Source organism: Ambystoma mexicanum, chromosome 1p (genome assembly GCF_040938575.1).
Source record: "Ambystoma mexicanum isolate Mex_15411 chromosome 1p, UKY_AmexF1_1, whole genome shotgun sequence".
In the NCBI taxonomy this organism is placed as follows: domain Eukaryota; kingdom Metazoa; phylum Chordata; class Amphibia; order Caudata; family Ambystomatidae; genus Ambystoma; species Ambystoma mexicanum.
This window is the reverse complement of record NC_090921.1, coordinates 324,794,281-324,821,959: the sequence shown is the minus strand read 5'-3', so window position 1 is coordinate 324,821,959 and position 27,679 is coordinate 324,794,281. Positions and strand designations below refer to the sequence as shown.

Below are 27,679 nucleotides of genomic sequence, written 5' to 3'. Positions count from 1 at the left end.
GCATGATTCTACACAGCACTCACTCTGCCCTGACATGTTAGCATGCTTCTACACAGCACTCACTTTGCCCTGACAATCCAGCATGCTTCTACACAGCACTCACGCTGCCCTAACACACCAGCATGCTTCTGCACAGCACTCACTCTGCCCTGATAAGCCAACATGATTCTAAAAGGCACTCACTTTGCTCTGACAAGCTAGTATGCTTTTAAACAGCACTCACTCTGCCCTGACAAGGCTGCATGCAAATACACAGGACTCCCTCTGCCCTGACAAGCCAACATTCATATACACAGCACTCACTCTGTCCTGACACGCCAGCATGCTTCTACACACCACTCACTCAGCCCTGACAAGCCTGCATGCTTCTACACAGCACTCAATCTGTCCTGACTAACCAGAATGTTTCCACACAGCACTCACTCTGCACTGTCAAAGCCAGCATGCTTCTACAGAGCACTAACTCTGCCCTGACATGCCATCATGCTTCTACACAGCACAGACTCTTCCCTGACAAGCCAGCATGCTTCTACACAGCACTCACTGTGTCCTGAAAAGACAGCATGCTTCTACAGAGCACACACTCTGCCTTGACAAGCGAGCATGCTTCTACACAGCACTCACTTTGTCCTGAAATGTCAGCATGCTTCTAAACAGCACTCACTCTGCCCTGACACGCTGGCATGCTCCTAAACAGCACTCGCTCTTCCCTGACAAGTTAGCCTGCTTCTACACAGCATTCACTCTGCCCTGACAAGCCAGCATGCTTCTAAACAGCACTCTCACTGCCCTGACAAGACTTCATACTTCTACACAGCACTCACTCTTCCCTGACACGCCAGCCTACTTCTACACAGCACTCACTCTGCCCTGACAAGCCAGCATGCTTCTACACAGCACTCACTCTGCCCTGGCAAGCCAGCATGCTTCTACACAGCTCTCACTCTGCCCTGACAAGATAGCATGTTTCTACACACCACTCACTCTGACTGACACGCCAGCATGCTTCTATACAGCACTCACTCTGCCCACAAAAGTTAGCATGCTTCTACACAGCACTCACTCTGCCCTGAAAAGCTAGCATGCTTCTACACAGCAATCATTCTGCTCTGACATGCCAGCATGCTTCTGGTCAGCACTCACTCTGCCCCGACAAGCCAACATGATTCTACAAGGCACTCACTTTGCCCTGACAAGGCAGCATGCTTCTAAACTGCACTTCTTTGCTCTGACAAGACAGCATACTTCTAAACAGCACTCACTCTGCCCTGACAAGCCAGCCTTCTTATACACAGCACTCACTCTGCCCTGATGTGCCAGCCTGCTTTCACACAGCACTCATTTTGCCCTGACAAGCGAGCATGCTTCTACACTGCACTCACTCTGCCCTGACTAGCCAGCATGCTTCTAAACAGCACTCGCTCTGCCCTGACAAGACTTCATGCTTCTACACAGCACTCACTCTGACTGACACGCCAGCATGCTTCTATACAGCACTCACTCTGCCCACAAAGGTTAGCATGCTTCTACACAGCACTCACTCTGCCCTGAAAAGCTAGCATGCTTCTACACAGCAATCACTCTGTCCTGACATGCCAGCATGCTTCTGCACAGCATTCACTCTGCCCCGACAAGCCAACCTGATTCTACAAGGCACTCACTTTGCCCTGACAAGCCAGCATGCTTCTAAACTGCACTTCTTTGCTCTGACAAGACAGCATACTTCTACACAGCACTCACTCTGCCCTGACAAGCCAGCCTTCTTTTACACAGCACTCACTCTGCCCTGACGTGCCAGCCTGCTTTCACACAGCAATCACTCTGCCCTGACATGCCAGCATGCTTCTGCACAGCACTCACTCTGCCCCGACAAGCCAACATGATTCTACAAGGCACTCAGTTTGCCCTGACAAGCCAGCATGCTTCTAAACTGCACTTCTTTGCTCTGACAAGGCAGCATACTTCTACACAGCACTCACTCTGCCCTGACAAGCCAGCCTTCTTCTGCACAGCACTCACTCTGCCCTGACAAGCGAGCATGCTTCTACATCACACTCACTCTGCCCTGACTAGCCAGCATGCTTCTACAAAGCACTCTCTCTGCCCTGACAACCAAGCATGTTTCTACACAGCACTCACTCTGCCCTGACAATCCAGCATGTTTCTACACAGCCCTCACTATGCCCTGACACACCATCATGCTTCTACACAGCCCTCACTCTGCCCTAACAAGCCAGCATGCTTCTAAACAGAACCCTCTCTGCCCTGACAAGACTTCATGCTTCTACACCGCACTCGCTCTGCCCTGACACGCCAGCCTACTTCTACAAAGAACTCACTCTGCCCTGACAAGCCAGCATGCTTCTACACAGCACTCACTCTGCCCTGGCAAGCCAGCATGCTTCGACACAGCACTCACTCTGCCCTGACAAGATAGCATGTTTCTACACAGCACTCACTCTGACTGACACGCCAGCATGCTTCTATGCAGCACTCACTCTGCCCACAAAAGTTAGCATGCTTCTACACCGCACTCACTCTGCCCTGAAAAGCTAGCATGCTTCTACACAGCAATCACTCTGCCCTGACATGGCAGCATGCTTCTGCACAGCACTCACTCTGCCCTGACAAGCCAACCTGATTCTACAAGGCACTCACTTTGCCCTGACAAGCCAGCATGCTTCTAAACTGCACTTCTTTGCTCTGACAAGACAGCATACTTCTACACAGCACTCACTGTGCCCTGACAAGCCAGCCTTCTTCTACACAGCACTCACTCTGCCCTGACAAGCCAGCCTTCTTCTACACAGCACTCACTCTGCCCTGACGTGCCAGCCTGCTTTCACACAGCAATCACTCTGCCCTGACATGCCAGCATGCTTCTGCACAGCACTCACTCTGCCCCGACAAGCCAACATGATTCTACAAGGCACTCACTTTGCCCTGACAAGCCAGCATGCTTCTAAACTGCACTTCTTTGCTCTGACAAGGCAGCATACTTCTACACAGCACTCACTCTGCCCTGATAAGCCAGCCTTCTTCTGCACAGCACTCACTCTGCCCTGACAAGCGAGCATGCTTCTACACCGCACTCACTCTGCCCCGACTAGCCAGCATGCTTCTACACAGCACTCTCTCTGCCCTGACAACCAAGCATGTTTCTACACAGCACTCACTCTGCCCTGACAATCCAGCATGTTTCTACACAGCCCTCACTATGCCCTGACACACCAGAATGCTTCTACACAGCACTCACTCTGCCCTAACAAGCCAGCATGCTTCTAAACAACACCCTCTCTGCCCTGACAAGACTTCATGCTTGTACACCGCACTCGCTCTGCCCTGACACACCAGCCTACTTCTACACAGCACTCACTCTGCCCTGACAAGCCAGCATGCTTCTACACAGCACTCACTCTACCCTGGAAAGCCAGCATGCTTCTATACAGCACTCACTCTGCCCACAAAAGTTAGCATGCTTCTACACCGCACTCACTCTGCCCTGAAAAGCTAGCATGATTCTACACAGCAATCACTCTGCCCTGACATGCCAGCATGCTTCTGCACAGCACTCACTCTGCCCCGACAAGCCAACCTGATTCTACAAGGCACTCACTTTGCCCTGACAAGCCAGCATGCTTCTAAACTGCACTTCTTTGCTCTGACAAGACAGCATACTTCTACACAGCAGTCACTCTGCCCTGACAAGCCAGCCTTCTTCTACACAGCACTCACTCTGCCCTGACGTGCCAGCCTGCTTTCACACAGCAATCACTCTGCCCTGACATGCCAGCATGCTTCTGCACAGCACTCACTCTGCCCCGACAAGCCAACATGATTCTACAAGGCACTCACTTTGCCCTGACAAGCCAGCATGCTTCTAAACTGCACTTCTTTGCTCTGACAAGGCAGCATACTTCTACACAGCACTCACTCTGCCCTGATAAGCCAGCCTTCTTCTGCACAGCACTCACTCTGCCCTGACAAGCGAGCATGCTTCTACACCGCACTCACTCTGCCCCGACTAGCCAGCATGCTTCTACACAGCACTCTCTCTGCCCTGACAACCAAGCATGTTTCTACACAGCACTCACTCTGCCCTGACAATCCAGCATGTTTCTACACAGCCCTCACTATGCCCTGACACACCAGCATGCTTCTACACAGCACTCACTCTGCCCTAACAAGCCAGCATGCTTCTAAACAACACCCTCTCTGCCCTGACAAGACTTCATGCTTCTACACCGCACTCGCTCTGCCCTGACACGCCAGCCTACTTCTACACAGCACTCACTCTGCCCTGACAAGCCAGCATGCTTCTACATAGCACTCACTCTGCCCTGGAAAGCCAGCATGCTTCTATACAGCACTCACTCTGCCCACAAAAGTTAGCATGCTTCTACACCGCACTCACTCTGCCCTGAAAAGCTAGCATGATTCTACACAGCAATCACTCTGCCCTGACATGCCAGCATGCTTCTGCACAGCACTCACTCTGCCCCGACAAGCCAACCTGATTCTACAAGGCACTCACTTTGCCCTGACAAGTCAGCATGCTTCTAAACTGCACTTCTTTGCTCTGACAAGACAGCATACTTCTACACAGCACTCACTCTGCCCTGACGTGCCAGCCTGCTTTCACACAGCAATCACTCTGCCCTGACATGCCAGCATGCTTCTGCACAGCACTCACTCTGCCCCGACAAGCCAACATGATTCTACAAGGCACTCACTTTGCCCTGACAAGCCAGCATGCTTCTAAACTGCACTTCTTTGCTCTGACAAGGCAGCATACTTCTACACAGCACTCACTCTGCCCTGATAAGCCAGCCTTCTTCTGCACAGCACTCACTCTGCCCTGACAAGCGAGCATGCTTCTACACCGCACTCACTCTGCCCCGACTAGCCAGCATGCTTCTACACAGCACTCTCTCTGCCCTGACAACCAAGCATGTTTCTACACAGCACTCACTCTGCCCTGACAATCCAGCATGTTTCTACACAGCCCTCACTATGCCCTGACACACCAGCATGCTTCTACACAGCACTCACTCTGCCCTAACAAGCCAGCATGCTTCTAAACAACACCCTCTCTGCCCTGACAAGACTTCATGCTTCTACACCGCACTCGCTCTGCCCTGACACGCCAGCCTACTTCTACACAGCACTCACTCTGCCCTGACAAGCCAGCATGCTTCTACATAGCACTCACTCTGCCCTGGAAAGCCAGCATGCTTCTATACAGCACTCACTCTGCCCACAAAAGTTAGCATGCTTCTACACCGCACTCACTCTGCCCTGAAAAGCTAGCATGATTCTACACAGCAATCACTCTGCCCTGACATGCCAGCATGCTTCTGCACAGCACTCACTCTGCCCCGACAAGCCAACCTGATTCTACAAGGCACTCACTTTGCCCTGACAAGTCAGCATGCTTCTAAACTGCACTTCTTTGCTCTGACAAGACAGCATACTTCTACACAGCACTCACTCTGCCCTGACAAGCCAGCCTTCTTCTACACAGCACTCACTCTGCCCTGACGTGCCAGCCTGCTTTCACACAGCAATCACTCTGCCCTGACATGCCAGCATGCTTCTGCACAGCACTCACTCTGCCCTGACAAGCCAGCCTTCTTCTACACAGCACTCACTCTGCCCTGACAAGCGCGCATGCTTCTACACCGCACTCACTCTGCCCTGACTAGCCAGCATGCTTCTACACAGCACTCTCTCTGCCCTGACAACCAAGCATGTTTCTACACAGCCCTCACTATGCCCTGACACACCAGCATGCTTCTACACAGCACTCACTCTGCCCTAACAAGCCAGCATGCTTCTACACAGCACTCACTCTGCCCTGAAAAGACAGCATGCTTCTACACAGCGCTCTCTCTGCCCTGACAAGCGAGCATGTTTCTGCACAGCAATCACTCTGCCCTGAAATGCCAGCATGCTTCTACATAGCACTCACTCTGCCCTGAAAAGCCACCATGCTTCTACATAACACCCACTCTGCCCTGCCACGCCAAAATGCTTCTGCATAGCACTTACTCTGCCCTGACACGCTGGCCTGCTTCAACACAGCATTGAGTCTGACCTGACAAGACAGCATGCTTCTACACATCACTCACTCTGCCTTGACGGTGGTGTAACATTACTCTGCATGGCACTAACTTTTTCCTGGTTGGAAAACATGACGTCTTACCAAACGGTAACAATGGCGATAGTTATTATTATAATAATAATAATAATAATAATAATAATAATAATAATAATAACCAAATGAAATTCCACCTACTCAGCACTTGTTCTGACATGAACACGAAACGGGAATCCGCTGTGTCCTCATCAGGGACAATCCTAAAGAATCGCCATTCACTCTGCCATGTAACGACAAGATGCTCTATAAGCAGCACTCACTCAGCCCTGGCCAGGCCACATGAGCTTTCCTGAGCAGGCACACAGGAAATCTTGCCTAAAACATGTCTCTCGCTGTTTCCTGAGTGGAGATCATTCTGCCTGACTGAGTGCGCAGTCTTCTCTGGCAGAGACTGCGCCACCTCTCTGGCTGTCAATGTTTTCTTCCATGGGCCATGCCACCTCCCTGGCGCTCACTCTGCTTGAGCAAGGAACCATGGCATCCATTCTTTCCTCAGAGTGGAGCATGTTGCCTGCCAGGGCACACTCTGTGAATACACACGCAGCCTAACCACGTTGGTCTGCAATAGCATCCTGTTTGCCTCCTGCACTGACCGGATGATGGTGCTCTTGCCATAACAAACTTCAATATATTTCTACAATCAAGAAAGTTTTTCTGTCTCTATGTGTTAAAGATACCATTGATTGCTTGACCAACACTGATGACCTCCTGGCCTACATATCTACTAGCTTTACTGATCCACAAATATTTGCTCTGAGAATAATATTCACATTTAGCATAAGGAGGGATATACCATCTCCTAGACTTCTGCAGTCACATTTGAACTTTCTTTGCCCACGTTCTATTGGGACTTTCACATGCTCAGCTCTGCAGTCTTTCTCTTGAATGTACAGACTACAACTTCTGATCTTACAAGTCTGCTACATGACCACAGGTACCAGTCATTCTTGCTGGACAGAAAACATTTGCACACAACGGGCACATGTCTTCATTTCTTACAGAATATGTAGGGCATCATCACCAAAAGGACCATAGGTATCAGGGCTGGCTTCATGAAGGTCCCCACTAGTGAAAACTGAAATTTCCAAAACCTCCAGGACCGTCCCAAAATGATGTTCACCCTTTTTTGGTCTTCTATCATGAATCCAACTAACATCTAAATGAACACTCACCAGCAGAAACCAACATCACCCCCAGATAACCAGCGTCATCACCAAGATAACCAGTATCATCCCCCAGATAACAAACAACATCCCCAAGATAACCAACATCATCCCCCAGATACCCAGAATCATCACCAAGATAGCCAGTATTAGAAACCCTGACTCCCTAGATTGCAGCTATTCAGGATATTACCTAGAATGACATCTTGTGCAACCAGAACCTATAGAAAAAGAACTGCCCCATGGCCAGACCTGTGTCCAACACAGGAACATCTACCATATCGTCCCATTATATTGTCCATCAAGATCGATATGTTTTTGGTTAGCAGCTTCATCACTAGCACCCCGTTGCCTTCCTCTCCAATATCTTTATTGCTGAGAATAGTGTTCCTTCATTGTCAATACGACCAACATCTCTGTGGAAATATCCTCTTCATCGGCTGTAAGCAACACATCTGCATCAATAAAAACATAAAACGCAAACCCAAACTTCAACCTGCTTTTCAAATAAACAACATGTCCTGTTCCCATCCCTCCCCCTCATCCCTCTTTAGTCTTTCTATTGTCTCTTAATTATCTCTGCTATCATCGCCGGAAATCACTTTCTCGTACTTACCTCTTTGGTTGATTGGATCCTTTGCGACGTAAGCCACATAGTCTGTTGTGTCCTGCGAAAAAGACAAGAGCAGCATGTTAGATGAGCTCATACAGCCAGTGATTGGCTCTGCAACATTTGCTGCTCTGAACGTTGCTTCTAAGCCGACATTTGTTGCTAACCCCCAAGAGTATTTTGCTGTGCCACTTCTGTAGCTTCGAATTTACAATGAGTTTTAATCAGGAAGGGATGTTTTAAACTCATGTTGGTAACTGAGTGGACACCATTCTCCTCAGAAGATATCAACCACCTGAAGTAGCCCCCTGCACCATGAGGTGATGCTTTTCCAGATTGTGTTCACATACACACACACAGATGTCTCGGATGGTCGTTTGTACGGTATTACCCAAATTGTTCATTTACAATTGTTCGAATGAACAATTGACCGGTTTTAAAGGGTCACAATTGACCTTTTCATAAATTGACCGAATATATATATATATATATATATATATATATATATATATATATATATATATATATATATATATATAGGGTTTGGCGTTGGGTGGGGGGTTGTGGGGGGTTTCCCCCGACATATGGTACAATTGACCTTCACAATTCGGTCAATTGTGAAAAGGTCGATTGTCATTCGAACAGTTGTAAAACGAACAATTCGTATACAACCGTTTGCACACCTGAAGTAGCCCCCGTACCATGAGGTGAAGCTTTGTCAGACTGTGTTCACATACTGATTTTGTCTCTCATGCTTGTTTGCAAACCTATAGTAGCCCTTTCACCGTGAGGTGAGGCTTTGACAAATTGAGCTTCACCACCTACCATTATGCTGTAACCCATATCCGTGTCCTTGCACTTTATGAACTGCACACTGCACTTTCTATTACTGGTGCCTAGATGCCTCAGTGCTGTGTGCGCTGATATAAAGGCAAACATAAATAAACTTAATAAATAAACCAAATCTAAAGAGCCTAGACCAGGTTTTCTAAGCCTCTAAGAGCCAAATCCTGTCCATGTTTTCAAAAGAGTAACACAAAATACCTCTATTTGCTGTAAATGGGAATTATTTGCATAGTGAGCGGTTATCCTGTAAAGTTTGACTTCTCTGGGCTCCCAAGAACAGGATTTGTAGACAAGTGCCCTTAACTACATGGGTGGAGAATGTGGTGAACTCACTTTGAAAGGGCACAGGTTGGTTTAATTGCCTCCATGTCTAACACTAAGTGAATCGAGGTTTTGTGACAAACTGTGTCGACTATGGTGCTTAGTTTAAGCTTCCGCTTGTCTAGGCATGGATGGTGCCACAATAATTGTCATTACTTGTATTGAGTTCAATACTAGAGCGAGTACTATTCTATCAACTCACTGAGTTCCTTGATAGTCCCAACCCCCAGGCCCCTCTTCAATCTGGCTTCGGACCCTGCATTCTACCGAGACAGCTGTACTCAATTTCAGCATCATCATCTCTTCCGCTCAGCATGCAAACCTTTCATCTATTCTTATTCTTCTTGACCTCTCTGCTGACCTCGACACTGTGGACCATTCTGACCTTCTCCCTCAAATCTATCTCCTTGGCATCAGAAATAAGGCCCCCACTTGGTTTGCTTAATACCTTGCCCTCAGACACTTTTAGGTGTCCTAGAACAGCCATAACACTCCACTCACCCTCTTACTATTGAAGTTTCCCAGAGGTCTGTCCTTGGTCCTTTTCACTTTACTCTCTATACTTCAGCTCTTGGTGACCCAGGACTCCCTTTATTGCTTCTCATATCAGCTCTTTACTGACAACACTCAGACCTTCTTCTCCTTGTACTCCTTATGCAACACATTGTCAAAAATGTCAAACTGTCTGACATAAAATATTAGATGGTGTCTCACTCGCTCATGCTCACCTCCACTAGAACTGAAGTTCACTACCTCCCATCCAAACAGTCTATCTTTACTGCTCCTCTGTTTCTTCTCTGCTCTCCTGATTACCTTTCTTTCTCTGCTTCCATTCATATCCTTTGTGTCAATTTCTACCCATCACACAACTATGCTTTTTCACCTCTTTTTGAACCTTTCTTGCTTTAACTTTTCCCATCGCCAGATTGGCTGGCTATCTATGAAACAAGGGGCTTAGTATAATCTCCTTCTCATCTTCCACAAAACTATCCATGGACTCGCCCAACCTCACCTATCTGCTCATCTCATTTCCTACTCCTCCTCACTCGTTAGAATCATCCCTGTCTCCCCTCCTTGGCACCACACAACCACCTGTGCTCCCTCTCGTTTAAGCGCTCTCTCTCTCTCCTCGCTCCCCTACTCTAGAATGCTCTTCTGCTCCCTCGCAGTACTACTCGAACTCTACTACTTTTTAAATTCAACCTCAAAGCTTCACTTGTTTCTAAATAACCTGTTTCCTAGCACTCTACACTACAGCATCACCCTGTTTTGCTCTCACCCTACCCTTCATGGACATCGCTACAGCAGATTTCCATCATCCCACCATCCTTATTTCAGCACTATCTCCAACATCCCTTTCCAATGTCATTAATTCCTGTGCTTGTCCCTGTTTTTTGTTTCCACCTTCCCATGCAACATCTGGACTTCAAGTCACATTATCTGACCCCATTGTAAAGGGCCCATGTCCTACGCTCTATCAATGGTAAATTCTGTACGTGTTTTTGTGTTCAAAATGCATTACTTTTACTGTGCTTTCTATAAATAATTAAATAATAATAACATAAATAAATGCTATCTTTTAATAAATTAATTCCTCATACAAACTGACTAACTACTTGGCTTCAGAACTGTTCTTTCTACAGTATTTCTCTAACAGATTCTTCAGTCTGTGAAATACATCTAAGATACAGTCTGTTCCAGAAAGTTTTATACGGCTACCAGGTGGCGCAGTGAGACTCCAGGGATTGTTGATAATGACTCACTGGTGCAGTCTTGTGTCAAAAAAGATGTCCTCAATACCTTGATGTTACTGCATGATGGAAGTAGCTAGAAATCAAGAAATAGACATTTCCCAAGCACTGCTGTCTATTACCTATACAGAAGCCTAAACTGTGGTATAGTACTTGTTTTTAACTGTACTTAAGTGCAAGGAACCGATGCAAGGGCACCCACCTGCCTTGCTCAATTAAAACAGGAACTCATTTACATGCACAATTAAGGCATGCACTCTCAGAAGACTGCTGAAAAATAACACTGGCCATCCATATACAACACAAACCTAGATGTTACTGCATGGTAGGCTATGCTTTACACAGATAAGCTTTTTGGCCATATCTCCTCATTTATATGTTAGACTTTGATTTGCAAGTAGGAGATGGTTTTCATACGATATGGTCCAGAGTGATATTTCAGGATACTGTTACCTTGTCATTCACGCTGAAACTGTAATGTGTCTACTGAGTGTATATGAGGGTCAACCCAATGGGTGGATGTGCGTTGCAATGTGTCACGGATGTGACTGCCAAGTGTGCATGGTGATTTTGTGTTGTCATTGTGCTTGCGATTCCGCCTTAGACTTGTGGTGGTGCAAGGGCATTGCAGGGCCCAAACAGGAGCATCCCTAGAATTCCCACTAGCCCAAGGTCAGGCACACAGGACTCCTCAGTGTAGGGAAATGGATATTTTGGGACTCAGGTGGGGATCCAGAGGGGGAGCGAGTGTTTTTTTTTTCTCTAGAGTACATGGGTTATTGAAGAGTGGTGATATAATGGAGTATAAGACAGTATTTTTTCTTCCGATGGCTATGTATTACTGCCCTCACGTTAGTATCTAAATAAGCAACTAAATACTGCAATAACTCAATTAGTCGCTCTGAAATGTTTTGAAGCAAATTGGTACGTAAATTGTTTTGAATGCCCCAAGCCATGTTCATTGACTTCTTTTATTTGGAATGTGAGCTATAGGTGTTAGGGAGAATTATCCAGAATGGCTCATTTCCATTACCTTTTGAGTCCCTCAGCAGCTTTGATGGATTCTAGGGCTTAATTTGTTTCACCTGGTAAGAGTGTGAGCCTTTTTTTCCACACTTACATGTGTTTTGCTGTGTGTTGTACATGTTTATGCTCATGGACTATGGAGTCTCACCCACACCATAGGCATCATCTTTTTACTGTGTGTCGCCCAGCACCTTTAGTGCAGTGGCACAGGGTTGTCTTTTCAGACTTCCCACTTTAAACTCCATTTTCTGGGACTGACTACTGTCTCCCAGAACATGTTAATTTACCATTGACTTTACTAGTCTTTTTAAATTTACAGACCCAGTACACCCTATCTTCCAATAGAGTACTGGAGGGGTATATAGTTATCCCCTTTTGTCTGATTCTCATGGAACATTAGTATGTTCCCCTTTCTCTAAGATTTGGCTGGTGGCAGTGGTATCTACCATTTTTATTCTACCGCAGACTATGAAAATAGCCTTTGGTACCATTTGAGGCTATGGTGGTAGCCTTGAACTCAAACCCGGTAATCCACTTTTATTTTAACTTGGTTCCGGTCGAGTTTGTTTGCCATATCTTTTTGTAAAGGTCTTTCTAGTGTTTTTCTCTGCGCGCCAAACCAGGTTTGCTTCCTTTGTTCACCGTCCAATGTGGGCTTCTGCACAGAAGCCTGCCATAGGCGCCTGAGTATCTGGGTGGACAGGATGTGAGGGAAGGGTTTGAGGCCCCCTGCACAGGGTCTCCTTGGAGACCCAAGTCACACTCTTGTTTGATTGGCTAGGTGGCTGCCCTGCCAGGACAGCCACCCTGCTGTGTAATTGACAGCCAAGCTGTGTGGATGGGGGATTTGGTGCATAAAAAGCCCGTCTTTGGGACTGGATGGCAGAGTCGCCACTGGAATGAGAGAACCAAAGAGAAGCTGACGGAAGACGACTGCTACAACTACTGGACACCCGGTGAAGCCCTGCTGCAGGTCCGAATCACCTGAAACTTCGACAACAGAGGAGACCTGCAAGGAATCTTCTTCCCTTGAGCTTAGTGGGAACAACTAGCTCGCCAAACACCAGACACCAGTCCTCATCCTGGTCGAATGTACTGTGCATCGCTGCAGTAGATCGGATAGCCAGTGGGAAGAGAACCAGTTTGGGTTTTAAGGAGCGCACCTTTTATTTGTCATTTTGCTCCGCTGCTGGCTTCTTCCCTGGGCAGCGCAGAACCCTCCAGCCATCCTCCTTCTTGTCACCATGACTGAAGCTTCAGGAACCGTGACCCTGCAGGAACTGCCAGGAACAACTGCCTCAGCTACAGCATTCTTCTTCTTTAAAAGGTACTGTGCAAATTCGGTCGTTTGTTCCGCCCGACTGCAGTGAAAGCGCAGGAAATCTTTCTTCATTAAGTAACTTTTCCTCCGACCAACTTCGTTTTGAACTCTTGGCAAAGACTTAACCGCAAACTACTTTGAACTGTGTGATCCTCTGCAAAGACTTTGAACCATTAACATTGGCCCAGACCTATTGACTTGAATCCTAGTTGTAGTAGCCTTGTCTAGATTGCCCTGCCTATAACTTGTTGGTGCTATTGATTTTGGATAACCTTGTCTTTTCTCCCTTTTAAATAGCTGGAGTGCCATTTTGCTCACACTTTATTTTGAGCTTAACTTGTCCAGAATTGATTGGGGTGTTATTGTAGCATATTAAGACTTGTCTGCTGCTTTTTGATAGTGAACTGTTTTTATAAATGTTGGTGTAAATACATGTATATTCTTTTACTCAGAAACCTTGAATCAGTGTTTGTTTGAACTATAGTGATTGTTGTCCTTTGTGTAATCTTGTGTACTGCTCACTTTACTTTTGAGATAAGTCTGGCTGCTCAGCCATCGCTACCACTTTACTCTGTAGTACAGGCTTGTACCACAGGTAAAATTGTAATTACACTTGTATTCTTAATTGTGTGTAGTGTTCCCAAAGGGTACTGCACATGATTCTGTCTAACACTGGAGTACAGTGGTGAGGATAAAGTATAGTGATTACACTTAGAGTGCTGCTATTACCTTGGCTCAACTAACCACAAGGCTCAACACCACTAAAAGCAATTTTAATCATGTCTTATATGTAAAGCTACAGTCAGGAGACCCTCCTTACTTACACTGTTGATCAGTTGAAAAATATGTGTGGAGATAGGAATCTCTCTGTTAAAGGCAAAAAGTCAGAATTCATTGAAAAATTGTTGGAGAACTAAAGTCTGGGGAGTCGGTCTGGAATGCCTACCCCTCCAGAAAATGTGGAAAGTGATGAGGAAGATAATGTTCCAAATGTTATGGATGAGTTATATGAGGCAGATGAGTCTCACAATATAGGCCCTATTGCTCCTCTACCTGCTCAGAAACCTCAACCTTTGTCCACTGGGACCCCATCAGGTCCTACACTCAGTCCTGAATTCATTGCTCTAGAAAAGATGAGGCTTGAATTGGAATTCAAACGTATTAATGCTCAATCTGAACAAAAGCATCAAGAACTTAAGCTCAGAGAAATGGAGTTGAATCATGCACTAGAAAGGAAAAAGTTGTCTATTGAGAATGCTTCTCTCCCAGAGTCTTCTAGGTCTTCCAGTCCTAAGAGACCCTGTATGCCTAAAGAAATTGTGGGTATGTATGAGGCTAAGCTTGACATTTTGGATTGGTTGGCAATGTTTGAATATAACCATGGGATTCAAGATATTACAGGGAATCAGTTGCTTCCTTGGCTCTTCTCTAGGCTACCCACTGTTGCATCTGATGTTGTGATGGAGTTGGGGGCGGAGGGGTTGGATAGGATGGATTATGAGTGTGTGAAGCTAGCTTTAATTGCTAGATTTGGGAAGACCCCTTCCCATACCTTAAGAGGTTTAGGACCCTCAAAAAGCATGATGGTACCCCTTGGGCTACCTGGGTGTGTGAATGTTTGTAGAACTTAGAAGGGTGTGTTAAGGGTTATAGAATTAACACTTATGAAGGTATGAGAAATCTTGTTATGTTGGAGTCAATATATGATGTCTGCTCTCCTGAGCTCTGACAGCACTTGGCTGATTCTAAGGAGATAGATCCAAAAAAGTTAGCTAAGGCTTCTGACTTGTGGGTTCCCAACAGGGCTACTCACGAGGATTCTGGGGCAACTCAGAAGAAGGACGAGGGAAAGCAGCCAAAGAAAGATAACACGGATAATTTGAATGCCTCCAATCCAAAAAGAGGACCCCAAAAATAACAAGGGTAAGCCCCAAAGAAAACCGAACCAGGCTAGTGTACCTCCTGGTGCAAAACCAGAGGTGGGTCAGAACAAACCCCCATTCATCAAAACATTTGGTAAATGTTATGTTTGTGGGTCAACTGACCATGTGAAAGTGGATCCCAGATGCAAGGGTAAACCTTCAGGGGTCCACACTGTCACCTTAGCCTTCTCCCCAGAGGAAGAAGTACCTATGACAAGTGGAAATATTCACCTACTTGCTGATGAACCCATGAGAGTCTCAGCTAGTGTTTCCTTAGTGTCCCTGGGTTTGTGAGAACAACAGAATTTAGATGTCTATAACTCCATCACCGATAATACTAAAGAGTATTATGAAGATAGTGTCCTTGTAAATGGCCAGTATACCCCTGCTATCAGAGACACTGGAGCCAGCCTAACTGTGGTTGATGAATCATTTTTCAAGGTAGATGATGTTGCTAAGGCACCCAAATACCTAACTAAGTTAGCTAGAGGCCCTGTGCAAATGTTTCCCCAGTTACCAGCTCTCATCCAGTGTAATTACATGACTGTCAAAATACCTGTTAGGGTGCAGAGTAAAGTGCCTGGGAGAGTCCTGTTGGGTAATGACCTGAAAACTCTTGGAGTTGTGTCTAGTACCCCCAGGCCTCCCACTAAAAGGAAACAGGAGCTCACTATGCCTGCCAGGGAGAGGACCTTGAGGGGCTCTCCTGGGGACATGATAGAGGAAACTATCACCCCCAGTTCACAGGACTTACTAACTGCTATTTCAAAAAAGAAAGAGGCGAAGGGGAAACCTAAGACCTCCCAGAAGAAAGCAGATAGCACCCCTGTGATACCAACCAGGACATCCCCAAGATTGTCCAAAGTCACACCTGTGACTCCTTCACCAGCTGAGGTTGAGTGTGAGGTACACCCTGTGTGGTTAATCCAACTACTGAAGAAGAAGAATCAGAACTGGAAGAGGACCTTGCTCTAGTTGGAGACCTGGATCCTGCTGACCATCCTGAACTGCAGTCTTTACTGGCAGAAAGGGACCCAACAGGGCAGACTTCAGCAGAGGACAAAGAGAGTGTCCTACTCTTGAAGGTCCTCGCCTACTGGCAGCTTTTCAGCTTGATGGGCAAGAGCCTGGGAAGCACCTGTTTGCATTGGGAAGATGGCCTCTTCTACAGTGAACTGACTGAGTCTATCCCTGGGGACTGCAAGAGATTTGTAGTCCCCCCTAGAAAACAGACTCCAGTTCCTACAGTTGGCCCATGAGATACTTTTGGCTGGTCACTTCAGTTTCAAAAAGACCAAGGAAAGACTCTCTTTATACTTCTACTGGCCTAAAATGGGTTCAGAAGTTGACAAATTCTGTAGGAGCTGTCACACTTGCCAAACCTCTGGCAAGAGTGAGCCAAGAATGTGGCACCATTGGTGCCTCTCCCAGTGGCGGGAGTTCCTTTTGAGAGGGTGGAAATTGACATTATTGGTCCCCTTGATCCTCCCACATCTTCAGGAAACAGGTTTATCCTGGTTGTAGTAGACCATGCTATTAGATATGCTGAGGTGATACCAATGGGAATTGTTATGGCCCAGGCTGTGGCTAAGGCTCTACTTGGTATTTCTACCAAGTAGGGTTTTCTAAGGAAGTAATATCCGACAGGGGGTCCAATTTTATGTCCCACTACATGGAAGCCATGTGGAAAAACTGTGGTGTCACTTACAAGTTCTCTACAGCCTACCATCCACAAACCAATGAACTGGTTCAAATGTTTAATTGTACTATGAAGAGCATGATTGGTACTTTAGAATAGCCCCTTAAAAGAAAGTGGGACATTCTACTGCCATGCCTTCTCTTTGCTTATAGAGAAGTCCCTCAGGAGGGAGTTGAATATAGTCCCTTTGAACTTCTTTATGGCCATCCAATCAGAGGTCCTTTGGCCCTGGTTAAGGAGGGGTTGGAGAGTGCTCCTTCCCCCAAGCCAGTCAGAGTGACTGCCTATGTGATAGGTCTCTGAAGGTGAATATCACACATGATGGCAGAAGATAGTGATAAGTTGAAAGCAGGTCAGGCTCTGGTGAAACATTGGCATGACCAGACGGCCAACATGATTGAGTTTGCTCAAGACCAGCTTGTGCTAGTTATGGTACCAACAAGGCAGAGGGTCTTGCAGGACAAGTGGATAGAACCCTTCAAGGGTGTGGGAAAACTCGGAGAGGTGAACTATCTGGTGGACATAGGCAATCCTAAAGAGGCTCCCAGAGTCTTTCACAGCAACCGTTTGAAGGCCTATGTCTCGAGACCAGAAATGGGAGCTTTGATTCTAGCTTCAGGTCAAGAGGAGGAGGAGAGCGAACCTCTACCTGACCTACTCAGGGGACAGCCTTTAGATGAGAAAATAGAAGGATTCAATCTCTCTTCTAATCTGACATCTGAACAACAGGAGGAGTGCAAGTTTATCTTAAATCTGTTTTTGCCTTGAGATTCCAAGATGGCCGCCGGGGTAACGAGTCGCGTCTGACCCGCGCTCTCCCCGGGCCACCGAAAAAGCACCACATAAGCAGCGTTTTGTGCCGCAAAGCAAGCGTTTCGTCCCCCCTGCACCCTCAGAAGCGGCCGATCCGGCCACCAAGTCTCGACGGGCGGGGAATGCTCGATCACCGAGCTAGACGGCGACCGCCCCTCCCCCATCGGGAGCTCCAGGCAAGACGACAGGGGGAGCTGCGGGAAGGCTCACCCCGCGTAGGAAGGGGGACGGACCCAGGCCCCTGAAGCAACCTCACCTCCCTAGCCAGACAATCCGAGGGGGCGACCACGGATCTGGAAGTCGGCGGCACCTGAGGCCGACGCGGAGAGTCCTGTGACACACTCCAGTGCGGATACCAGGCACCGGACTCGAGGGGCGGAAGAGCACGAAGGCCCAAGGAGTGAGGCACGTTAGCGGCGACGGCACAGGGTGAGTCCCCCCCATGGTCAGTACTGGCGTGGGTGTCTGGGACCCAGAGGAGGAAACCCCAAGGCAGAGGAGGGGCAAGCCAAGGAGGGGTGGCAGACCCAGGAACAGAGAGCAACCCAGTGACCCCCCCGCACCCCACAGCAAGGACCCAGCATTGGGCATCTACCCGCAGATACTCAAAAAGGGGCGAGGTGGAGAGCCCCAACCGGCACCCCAGAGGGCGACTTAGAACATACCAGCAGGGAACTGTGAGACCCCACGGAACAGACGGACACACCGGGCTACCCAGGTGCCGCCCAGGCTGGTAACCCACGCCTGGAAGGGATACACAACCCGGAGCGTAAGAGCCCAATCAGGCATCACCAACTGTGGAGGGTACCCCGCACGGGGAAGACGAGGTGTAACCCAGGAAGACAGCAACAGGTGCTCCCTGGCGGGGATACCATATAGATCAGTGGGACAACGCAACCCGATAAAATCCCTTGGGAACTCTGACGGACCATGTCAAGGGCGAAAAATAAGATCACCGCTCCACAGCAGACCCCACAAGCCACAAGGCAAGAAACAAACATACTACAGCTGTGGTCAACGGACAATACAGCGCAAGCAAAAGGGAAGCAACAGGACATACAACAGGGCGAAGACATGGCGCAGACAAACCCTCACCATCCACCTTCGAGAGATGACATGCAAGCATGGTTTCAGGAGTTACAAGAAAAATTCATGTCAACAGTCCAGGAGCAGTTCACGACAATGAAAGACGACATGAAGCAGGCGGTCCAGGACCTCAGGATGGACGTGGCCAAATTGGAGGAGAGAACGGACATATTGGAAAGAACGATGCAGGGGGTTGAGGAGGATACGCGCCAGACGAGCGAAACCCAGGAACATCTGGTGAGACTCACTCATAACCTGGAGATCCAATGTGAGGACTTGGAAAATCGCTCCAGGCGCTCAAACATACGCATAAAAAACATGGCAGAAACAATACTGGACAAAGATCTTAAGACAGCTGTCAAGGAGGTGTTTAGAGACATTCTGGGAGAACTAGAGGCAGATACAATCGGAGTGGACAGGGTCCACAGGGTGGGACCAAAGAGATCCGGAGCGCCAGGAGAAAGACCACGAGATGTGCTGGTGGCGCTTTCCTCCTACCCACAAAAAGAGCAGATTCTGAGGAAAGCCAGAGATATGGACCATATAAAGATGAATGGACATGAAATTCAACTATACCAAGACTTGGCCCTGATCACACTGCAGAAAAGGAGAGCGATGGGCCCTCTTATCAAGGCTTTGGTGGCAAAAGAAATCCGTTACAAGTGGACCTTCCCCTTTGGGTTGACCTTCACTTGGGAAGGAAAACAGAGAAGAGTGACCACCTGCGTAGAGGGCTTTAATATGATGGGGCTCCAAGAAGATGGGGAAGAAGAAGATCAGGCAAAGACTAGAGCGGAGCAAAGGAGAAAACCCAAAGGATGGGACACTATCAGACAAAAAAGATCAAACAAGGGAAGAGAAGATCGCAGGTAGATGTCATGACCAAAAAACAGAAAGGGAACGACGTGGGCACCAGTGAGGCAACCATACTACGCTTCAGTGAGGGGGAAGCTGAGAATATGAAACGGCACATCAAAGGCAGAGTCGGCTGCCGGGAGGGCCCAATCGGCTTGGAATCCGGTAAGGACAAATGGGAAGGTTGGGTTTAGTATCCCCCACGAAAAAGTCCCCCGAGGGTAAGATGGGCAGGGAGCTCTGGGTGCAACGCCCGGGCAACAGTAGGAACCCTCGCCCAACTAGGGGGCAAGTTGTTTGGTTCATGGTTATTGGTTGGGGGGGGAGTTAATGGGGAAAGCACACGGAACTGGGGACATGAATATAAAGGTGAAACCAAAGCAAGGGATCCCAACTGCAAAGACTATGAACACTGTGGGATGGGGAAGGTACGCATTGTAACATATAACATAAGGGGGATGAATCACCCCACGAAAAGGGTAAAGCTGGAGAGACTACTCAAAAGGGAAAGGGCGGATCTCCTGCTTCTCCAAGAAACACATGTCAGAGCCAAGGACAAGCAGAAAACCAGACTAAAGGGCTTCAAAATATGGGCCCAGTCGAACTCCACAGAAAAAAGATCGGGGGTCTTGATAGCAGTGAGAGAAGGATGGGACGCTAAATTGGAGGACGCTACCGCAGATAAGGAGGGAAGATATGTGTTCGCTAATGTGGTATTGGCGGGACTGCGGATCACTCTTGCGTCCGTATACGCACCCAATGTGGGACAGGATGGCTTTATGAGAGATACTCTGGGTAAACTGGAATCCTTTGCAAGAGGGGAGGTGATCCTGGGGGGTGACCTGAATATGGCGTGGGACCCTAAAATCGACAGAAGCACGGGTAACATACAAGGGCAAGGGGCACCGTCGAAAAGCCTCAAGCAACAAATGGTCCAAATAGCCTTAAATGATGTGTGGAGGGAAATGAAGGGGGAGCAAAGAGGGTACACATACTTCTCGCATGTCCATAACTCCATGTCAAGAATCGACTACTTCTGGGCCTCAGTTACCCTGATGGGCAAGATCCAGGGGCTGGAAAAGGGGGCAATCGCACTCTCCGACCACGCACCACTGTGGTTAGATGTGAAAATCCCGGGGAAGCCGAATGGTCTATGGAAGTGGAGATTGCCGGAGGACATAATCCGAGACCCGGTCACGGGGGAAACAGTACGGGAAATGATAGAAGATTATTTCACACAAAACGACAATGGGAAAACTTCTATGAGCACGGTCTGGGAGGCGTTTAAAGCGGTGATCCGCGGAAGGATAATGACACTGAAAATCACGAAAGAGAAACAGAGGCACATGTGGGAAAGGGAACTGGAAAGGTCTATCACAGAACTGCAAGGGAAAATTGTGGCACAGCCTTCTAGAGATCTGAAGAGGGCTTTGAGACATACACAAGGCCAACTAGAGATGCTACGCACGAAAGGCCGGAAAGGAGTCTGACATACCTAAAACAAAGGTATTATATCAAAGCAAACAAGGCGGATAGGCTTCTAGCGAGACAACTCCGCGCAAAACAAACAGACACTACGATCAAAAACATCACGGACACAACAGGAGAACTCCTCACGCGCACACAAGACATAGGGGAAGTTCTCAGAGAATACTACCAGAAACTATACTCTACAGACCACCTGGACGCAGACGCACAGGACACATATTTGGAAGCCCTCACCCTCCCACAGATCTCAGAACCAGACAGGCAGGTCCTAGAGGGCCCCATCAAAGAGGAAGAGGTTAAAAAGGCAATAAATGATCTCCCGATAAATAAAGCTCCAGGCCCGGATGGCTTCACGGCCCCATTTTATAAAAAATATGCGGATCTGCTAACCCCTGTCCTAACAAGGCTCCTAAACTCATTTAAAGAAAGTGGTAACGTGACCCCCACAATGAATGAAGCGAAGGTCCTAGTATTCCACAAACCAGGGAAAGACCCCTCAAACCCGGCTTCATATAGACCAATCTCACTGATCAATATAGATGCCAAAATATACACTAAGATTCTAGCTGCTAGACTTTCCCTGCTTCTCCCGAATCTAATACATCTAGACCAATCAGGCTTTATCCCGGGAAGACAAACCCATGACAACCTTAGAAGGATTATCCACCTAGTGGAAAAAATAGGCATAAAACAGACCCCGGCTATCCTCCTTGCAGTAGACGCAGAGAAAGCGTTCGACCGGGTGGAATGGTCCATGCTGTTTAAGACCCTGCACTCCATGGGATTCGGGGAGAACTTCATTGCAAGAATAAAAGCGAATTATAATGTCCCTACCTGCAGAGTGGCAATCAATGGGGAGGTTACTGAAAAGATTCGCATATCCCGGGGAACAAAACAGGGATGCCCGCTTTCCCCACTGCTATACGCTATCTTTCTAGAACCCCTAGAGAAGCCATACACATTAAAGGGATAGATATGGCAGGCACACAACACCAGGTATCCGCATATGCAGATGACATGCTGCTAGCACTGGAAGAGCCGAGTAGAACACTGGGGGCAGCGGTAGGGGAACTAGAAGAATTTGGGGCTATCTCAGGCCTAAAGATCAATAGGAGCAAATCGGAAATTCTAATACTGGCAGGCGACAGGGGGGAGATAGGGAGGGAAGCCAAATCACTGAACCTGAAGATAGCAGACTCTGGCATTAAATACCTGGGTATAACGCTCACACGAAAGGTGGATCAACTTTATGGGAATAATTACCCGCAACTACTAACAAAACTCTGTAGGGACCTGGAGAGATGGAACCCCCTCATGATCACGTGGTGGGGCAGGATCCAAGCGGTAAAAATGACCATCCTCCCAAAAATATTATACTTCTTCCAGGCTCTCCCGATAGGGGTACCCAGATCATTCTTTAAAACACTTTCAAAGGCTATCACAACTTTCGTATGGAAAGGGAAGACGCCAAGACTCGCCAGGGCTATCATGTCCACTCCGATTAGCGAAGGGGGGCTGGCGCTTCCTCATTTTCAGAAATATTACCAGGCGGCACAGTTAAAAGTACTACGGGAATGGTTAGGAGATGACCCACAACCGATCTGGGCCGCACAGGACAGAGCAGTGGCTAGAACCCCATTAGTGGAACTCCTCTGGAAACAGAAACAACATAGACACCCCAACATAGAAATAAGTCAAATCATGAAAACAACAATGGAGGCGTGGGATATACAAACGAGAAAGGGCGTAATGACCACCATGCTTGGCCCGTTCACCCCAATCAGCAGAAATCCGCAATTCCCACCGGGGATGGAGCAGGGTGCATATGAATGCTGGGAGGAGGCAGGAATAACAAAAATAGGGGAAATGTTCTTCAACAATGAAATAAGATCATACGAAGAGTGCCTCATACCCTCAGCACGCAACACAAGGGAGAAATTTAGATACAAGCAGCTGAAACATTGGCTCAAATCCCCAGATGTAGCCAAGGCGGCAACAAGAACTCTTACCCCATTCGAGACATATATCACAACTAATTCAGGGGCAAGGAAATGGGTATCGATCCTATACTCCTTTATCAACTCGCAGGACGAAAAAATCAAGTGGCCATATATGAATAAATGGAACAAAACATTGGGCGAAGAACCGACAAGAAAACAATTGGAGGACCTCTGGACGCTGATCCCAAAGATGACAAGATCCGCACAAACAAGAGAAATGTGGACAAAAATCATCACCCAATGGCACTACACCCCAGAAAGACTACATACAATGTTCCCCAATTCATCGAACCTATGCTGGAGGGAATGCGGAGAGGTGGGGACGTGGAAACACATCTGGTGGACATGCAAGGGAATAACGCCCTTCTGGGAAGAGGTCAAGGGAGAAATGGGCAAAATATTTCCAGAGGTAGAACAAATGGGGGAGGGTGTCTGGCTGTGTGGGATGAGAGACGACAGAGCCAAAAGACTCAAAAAAGCACAATGGAGAAGCTTTATGGGCCTCCTCAGCTTTATGGGCCTCCTCAGCATGGACAACAATAGCCCACAATTGGAAGAAGAAAGACACCCCAATGATATACTCTTGGCTCCAAAGAGTCTGGGCCCAGATGGCGATGGAAAAAGTCACACACACCATCCAGGGAACGAAAGACGGATTCGTAAAGGAATGGGGAGTAATCCTGGAGTATCTCCAATCGGACTTTATGGAACAGTGGTGCCCACATAACATTAAGATCTCAGGCATTTTCAATGCTTAATGTGATCCCTGAAGTAAAAAAATGCACGTCCCCAGGGGGGGAGGCAGGGGTGGCGGGGTGTTGGGGGGGGAGAAGTTACTGTAATGTTGAACACATGTAGACGTGTTGAAAATAATAAAGATAATTTTAAAAAAAAAAATCTGTTTGCCTCCCTGTTTTCACTATCACCAGGCTTGACCCTTTGGGGCCAGCATGATATTCTAACTGGTGACTGTTTACCTGCGAAAAGCAGACGTTACAGAATGTCAGTCCATGTAAGGACCCACATAAAGGAGGAGGTCAACAATATGCTTGATCTCTGGGTTATAGAGCCATCTACAAGTCCATGGTCTAGTCCAGTTATTCTAGTACCAAAAGCAGGATCCAAGGAGTTGAGATTCGGTGTGGACTATAGAGCTCTAAATGCAGTCACAAAGGCTGATGCCCACCCTTTACCCAGGACAGATGAACTGGTGGATAAACGTGGTGCAGCCAAGTACCTCAGTACATTTGATCATACTTCAAGCTATTGGCAAATAGCCATGACAGACCATGCCAAGGAGAAAACTGCATTTTCGACCCCAGCAGGCCTCTACCAGTTTAAGGTTAAACCTTTTGGATTAAAGAATGCACCTGCTACATTCCATGGGTGGTTAATCAAGTTCTGAATGGGATGAAGGACTTCTGCATGGCATACTTGGATGACATTGCACAGTTCAGCCCTACTTGGAAAGAACACATTGACCACTTAGGATATGTATTGCAGGCTCTTGAGCAGGCCCATCTGACCATAAAGGCAAGTAAATGTCAAATTGGTCAGAGCAAGGTGGTCTACCTTGGTCATGAAGTAGGAGGAGGTTAAATAAGGCTATTGCCTAGCAAAATACAAGCTGTACAAAACTGGGCCACTCCTACTACTCAAACACAGGTGAGAGCCTTCCTAGGTCTCACTGGGTACTACCGGAACTTCATAGAGAACTATGGGACCATAGCTTTTCCCTTGAATGTGGTCTCCTCTCCAAAATTCCCTAAGAAGGTCAGATGGAATGAGGAGTGCACTCAAGCCTTTGAAAACCTGAAGAAAGCCCTTTGTCGAGCTCCAGTCCTAAGAGCTCCTGATTATCACCAACCCTTCATTGTGCAGCCAGAAGAGAGATGCCTCCAAAACAGGTATAGGTGCAGTCCTTAGTCAACTGGATGAGAAAGGTAGGGAGCACCCCATTTGCTTCATGAGCAGGAAGATGAAGGAACCAGAAACATGGTGGGCAACCATTGAGCGTGAGTGCTTTGCTATTGTGTTTTCTCTGAAGAAGTCTAGACCATAGTTGTATGGATCTACTTTTGTGATACAGCCAGACAACCAACCCTTGAGATGTTTGATGCAAATGAAAGGGGAAAACCCAAAACTGCTAAGATGGGCAATCTGCCTGCAAGGGTTTGATTTCACCATTGAGCACAGGTGAGGATGTCACCACCAAAATGCTGATGGTCTCTCTAGGATGTTTGACCGACTAGAGTGAAGAGATTCATCCTGGAGTGGATTAAATCTTCCTGTCCCTTAGTCTGGGGGGGTGAGTGTTAGGAAGAATTCTGCAGAATGGCTAATTTCCCTTTCCTTTTGAGTCCTGCAGCAGCTTTTCTGGATTTCTAGGGTTTAATTTGTTTCACCTGGTAAGTGTGTGAGCCTTTTTTTCCCACTCTTACATGTGTTTTGCGGTGTGTTGTACATTTCTATGCTCATGGACTACGGAGTCTCACCCACCCCATAGGCATCATCTTTTTATTGTGTGTCACCCAGCACCTTTAGTGCAGTAACACAGGGTTGTCTTTTCAGACTTCCCACTTTAAACTCCATTTTCTGGGACTGACTACTGTCTCCCAGAACATGTTAATTTACCATTGACTTTACTAGTATTTTTAAATTTACAGACCCAGTACACCCTATCTTCCAATAGAGTACTGGAGGGGTTAATAGTTGTCCCCTTTTGTCTGATTCTCATGGAACATTAGTATGTTCCCCTTTCTCTAAGATTTGGCTGGTGGCGGTGGTATCTACCATTTTTATTCTACTGCAGACTATGAAAATAGCCTTTGGTACCATTTGAGGCTATGGTAGTACCCTCAAACTGAAACCCAGTAATCCACTTTAATTGTAACTTGGTTCCGGTCGAGTTTGCGTGCCATATCTTTTTATAAAGGTCTTTCTAGTGTTTTACTCAGCACGCCAAACCAGGTTTGGTTCCTTTGTTCGCCGTCCTTTGGCGGGCTTCAGCACAGAAGCCCTCCTTAGGCGCCTGAGTGTCTGGGTGGAGAGGATGTGAGGCAGGAGTTTGAGGCCCCCTAAACAGGGTCTCCTTGGAGACCCAAGTCACACTCTTGTTTGATTGGCCAGGTGGCTGCCCTGCCAGGACATCCACCCTGCTGTGTGATTGACAGCCAGGCTGTGTGAATGGGGAATTTGGTGCATAAAAAGCCTGTCTCTGGGTCTTCCCTTGAGCTTGGTGGGAACAACCAGCTCGCCAAACACCAGACACCAGTCCTCATCATGGTTGAATTTACTGTGCATAGCTGCAGTAGATCGGATAGCCAGTGGGAAGAGAACCAGTTTGGGTTTTAAGGAGCGCACCTTTTATTTGTCGTTTTGCTCTGCTGCTGGCTTCTTCCCTGGACAGCACAGGACCCTCCAGCCATCTTCCTTCTTGTCACCACGACTGAAGCTTCAGGAACGGTGAGCCTGCAGGAACTGCCTGGAACAACTGCCTCAGCAACAGCATTCTTCTTCTTTAAAAGTACTGTGCAAATTCGGTCGTTTGTTCCGTCTGGCCGCGGTGAAACCGTGCAAAATCTTTCGCCTCTCTGAAGGCTTGTCCTTCTCTTCTCCTTTAAGTAACTTTTCCTTCAACCAACTTCGTATTGAACTCTTGGCCAAGACTTAACCGTGAACTACTTTGAACTATGTGATCCTCTGCAAAGACTCTGAACCATTAACATTGGCCCAGACCTATTGAATCCCAGTTGTAGTAGCCTTTTCTAGATTGCCCTGACTATAACTTGTTGGTGCTATTGATTTTGCATACCCTTGTCTTTTCTCCGTTTTAAATTGCTGGAGTGCCATTTTGCTCACACTTTATTTTGAGCTTAACTTGTCCAGAATTGATTGGGGTGTTATTGTAGTATAGTAAGGCTGTGATTTTCTGCTGCTTTATGATAGTGAACTGTTTTATAAATTATGTTGTAAATAAATGTATATTATTTTACTCAGAAACCTTGAATCAGTGTTTATTTTAAACATAGGGATTGTTGTCCTTTGTGTAATCTCCTGTACTGCTCACTTTACTCTTGAGATAAGTCTGGCTGCTCAGCAATCGCTTCGCTACCACTTTACTGTGTAGTACAGGCTTGTACCAAAGGTGAAATCGTACTTAAACGTGTAGTCTTAATTTTGTGTAGTGTTCCTAAAGGGTACTGCACATAATTCTGCCTAACAATAAGGCATAACTTATAACTTTATATTTAAAGTAGTTATGTCATATGAACAACAACACTGTAATAGTGAGCTTTTTACAATAATGTATGGAGCTTCATAATTGTAAATCTCTGGTGACCATGGGGCCCTCCTATCCCTCTATACGAAATGGCAGACAGGGTACTTTGACCTCTCTAGACATGGGCGGAGTATCAAGTGAAAAATAGAATGAAACAGGCTCTGATCTTGCACAGTCCTGCTCAGTATCTCATGAACCTCTACACAAAAAGTACTAGTGGGCCGTACTGCGATTATAGAACTGCTCACCTTTATAAACCCACCTATATTTTTGCATTTCCAAATAGCGCAATTGTGAGGCAACACTTGTTACTCAGTTATAACATCAGTGAGGCTT

At 47.2% G+C, this 27,679-nt stretch overlaps 1 protein-coding gene across 3 annotated transcripts in view; it reads right to left on the bottom strand.

Moving 5' to 3' along the window:
* The window catches only part of SHC2 (SHC adaptor protein 2), a 708,489-nt gene that overhangs the window by 55,694 nt on the left and 625,116 nt on the right, over positions 1–27,679 (bottom strand). For all 3 annotated transcript variants that reach the window (XM_069648025.1, XM_069648031.1, XM_069648016.1), the window contains one exon: positions 7,940–7,991. In XM_069648025.1, the coding sequence (XP_069504126.1) occupies positions 7,940–7,991 (52 nt within the window). The remainder of the gene's footprint in view (positions 1–7,939; positions 7,992–27,679) is intronic.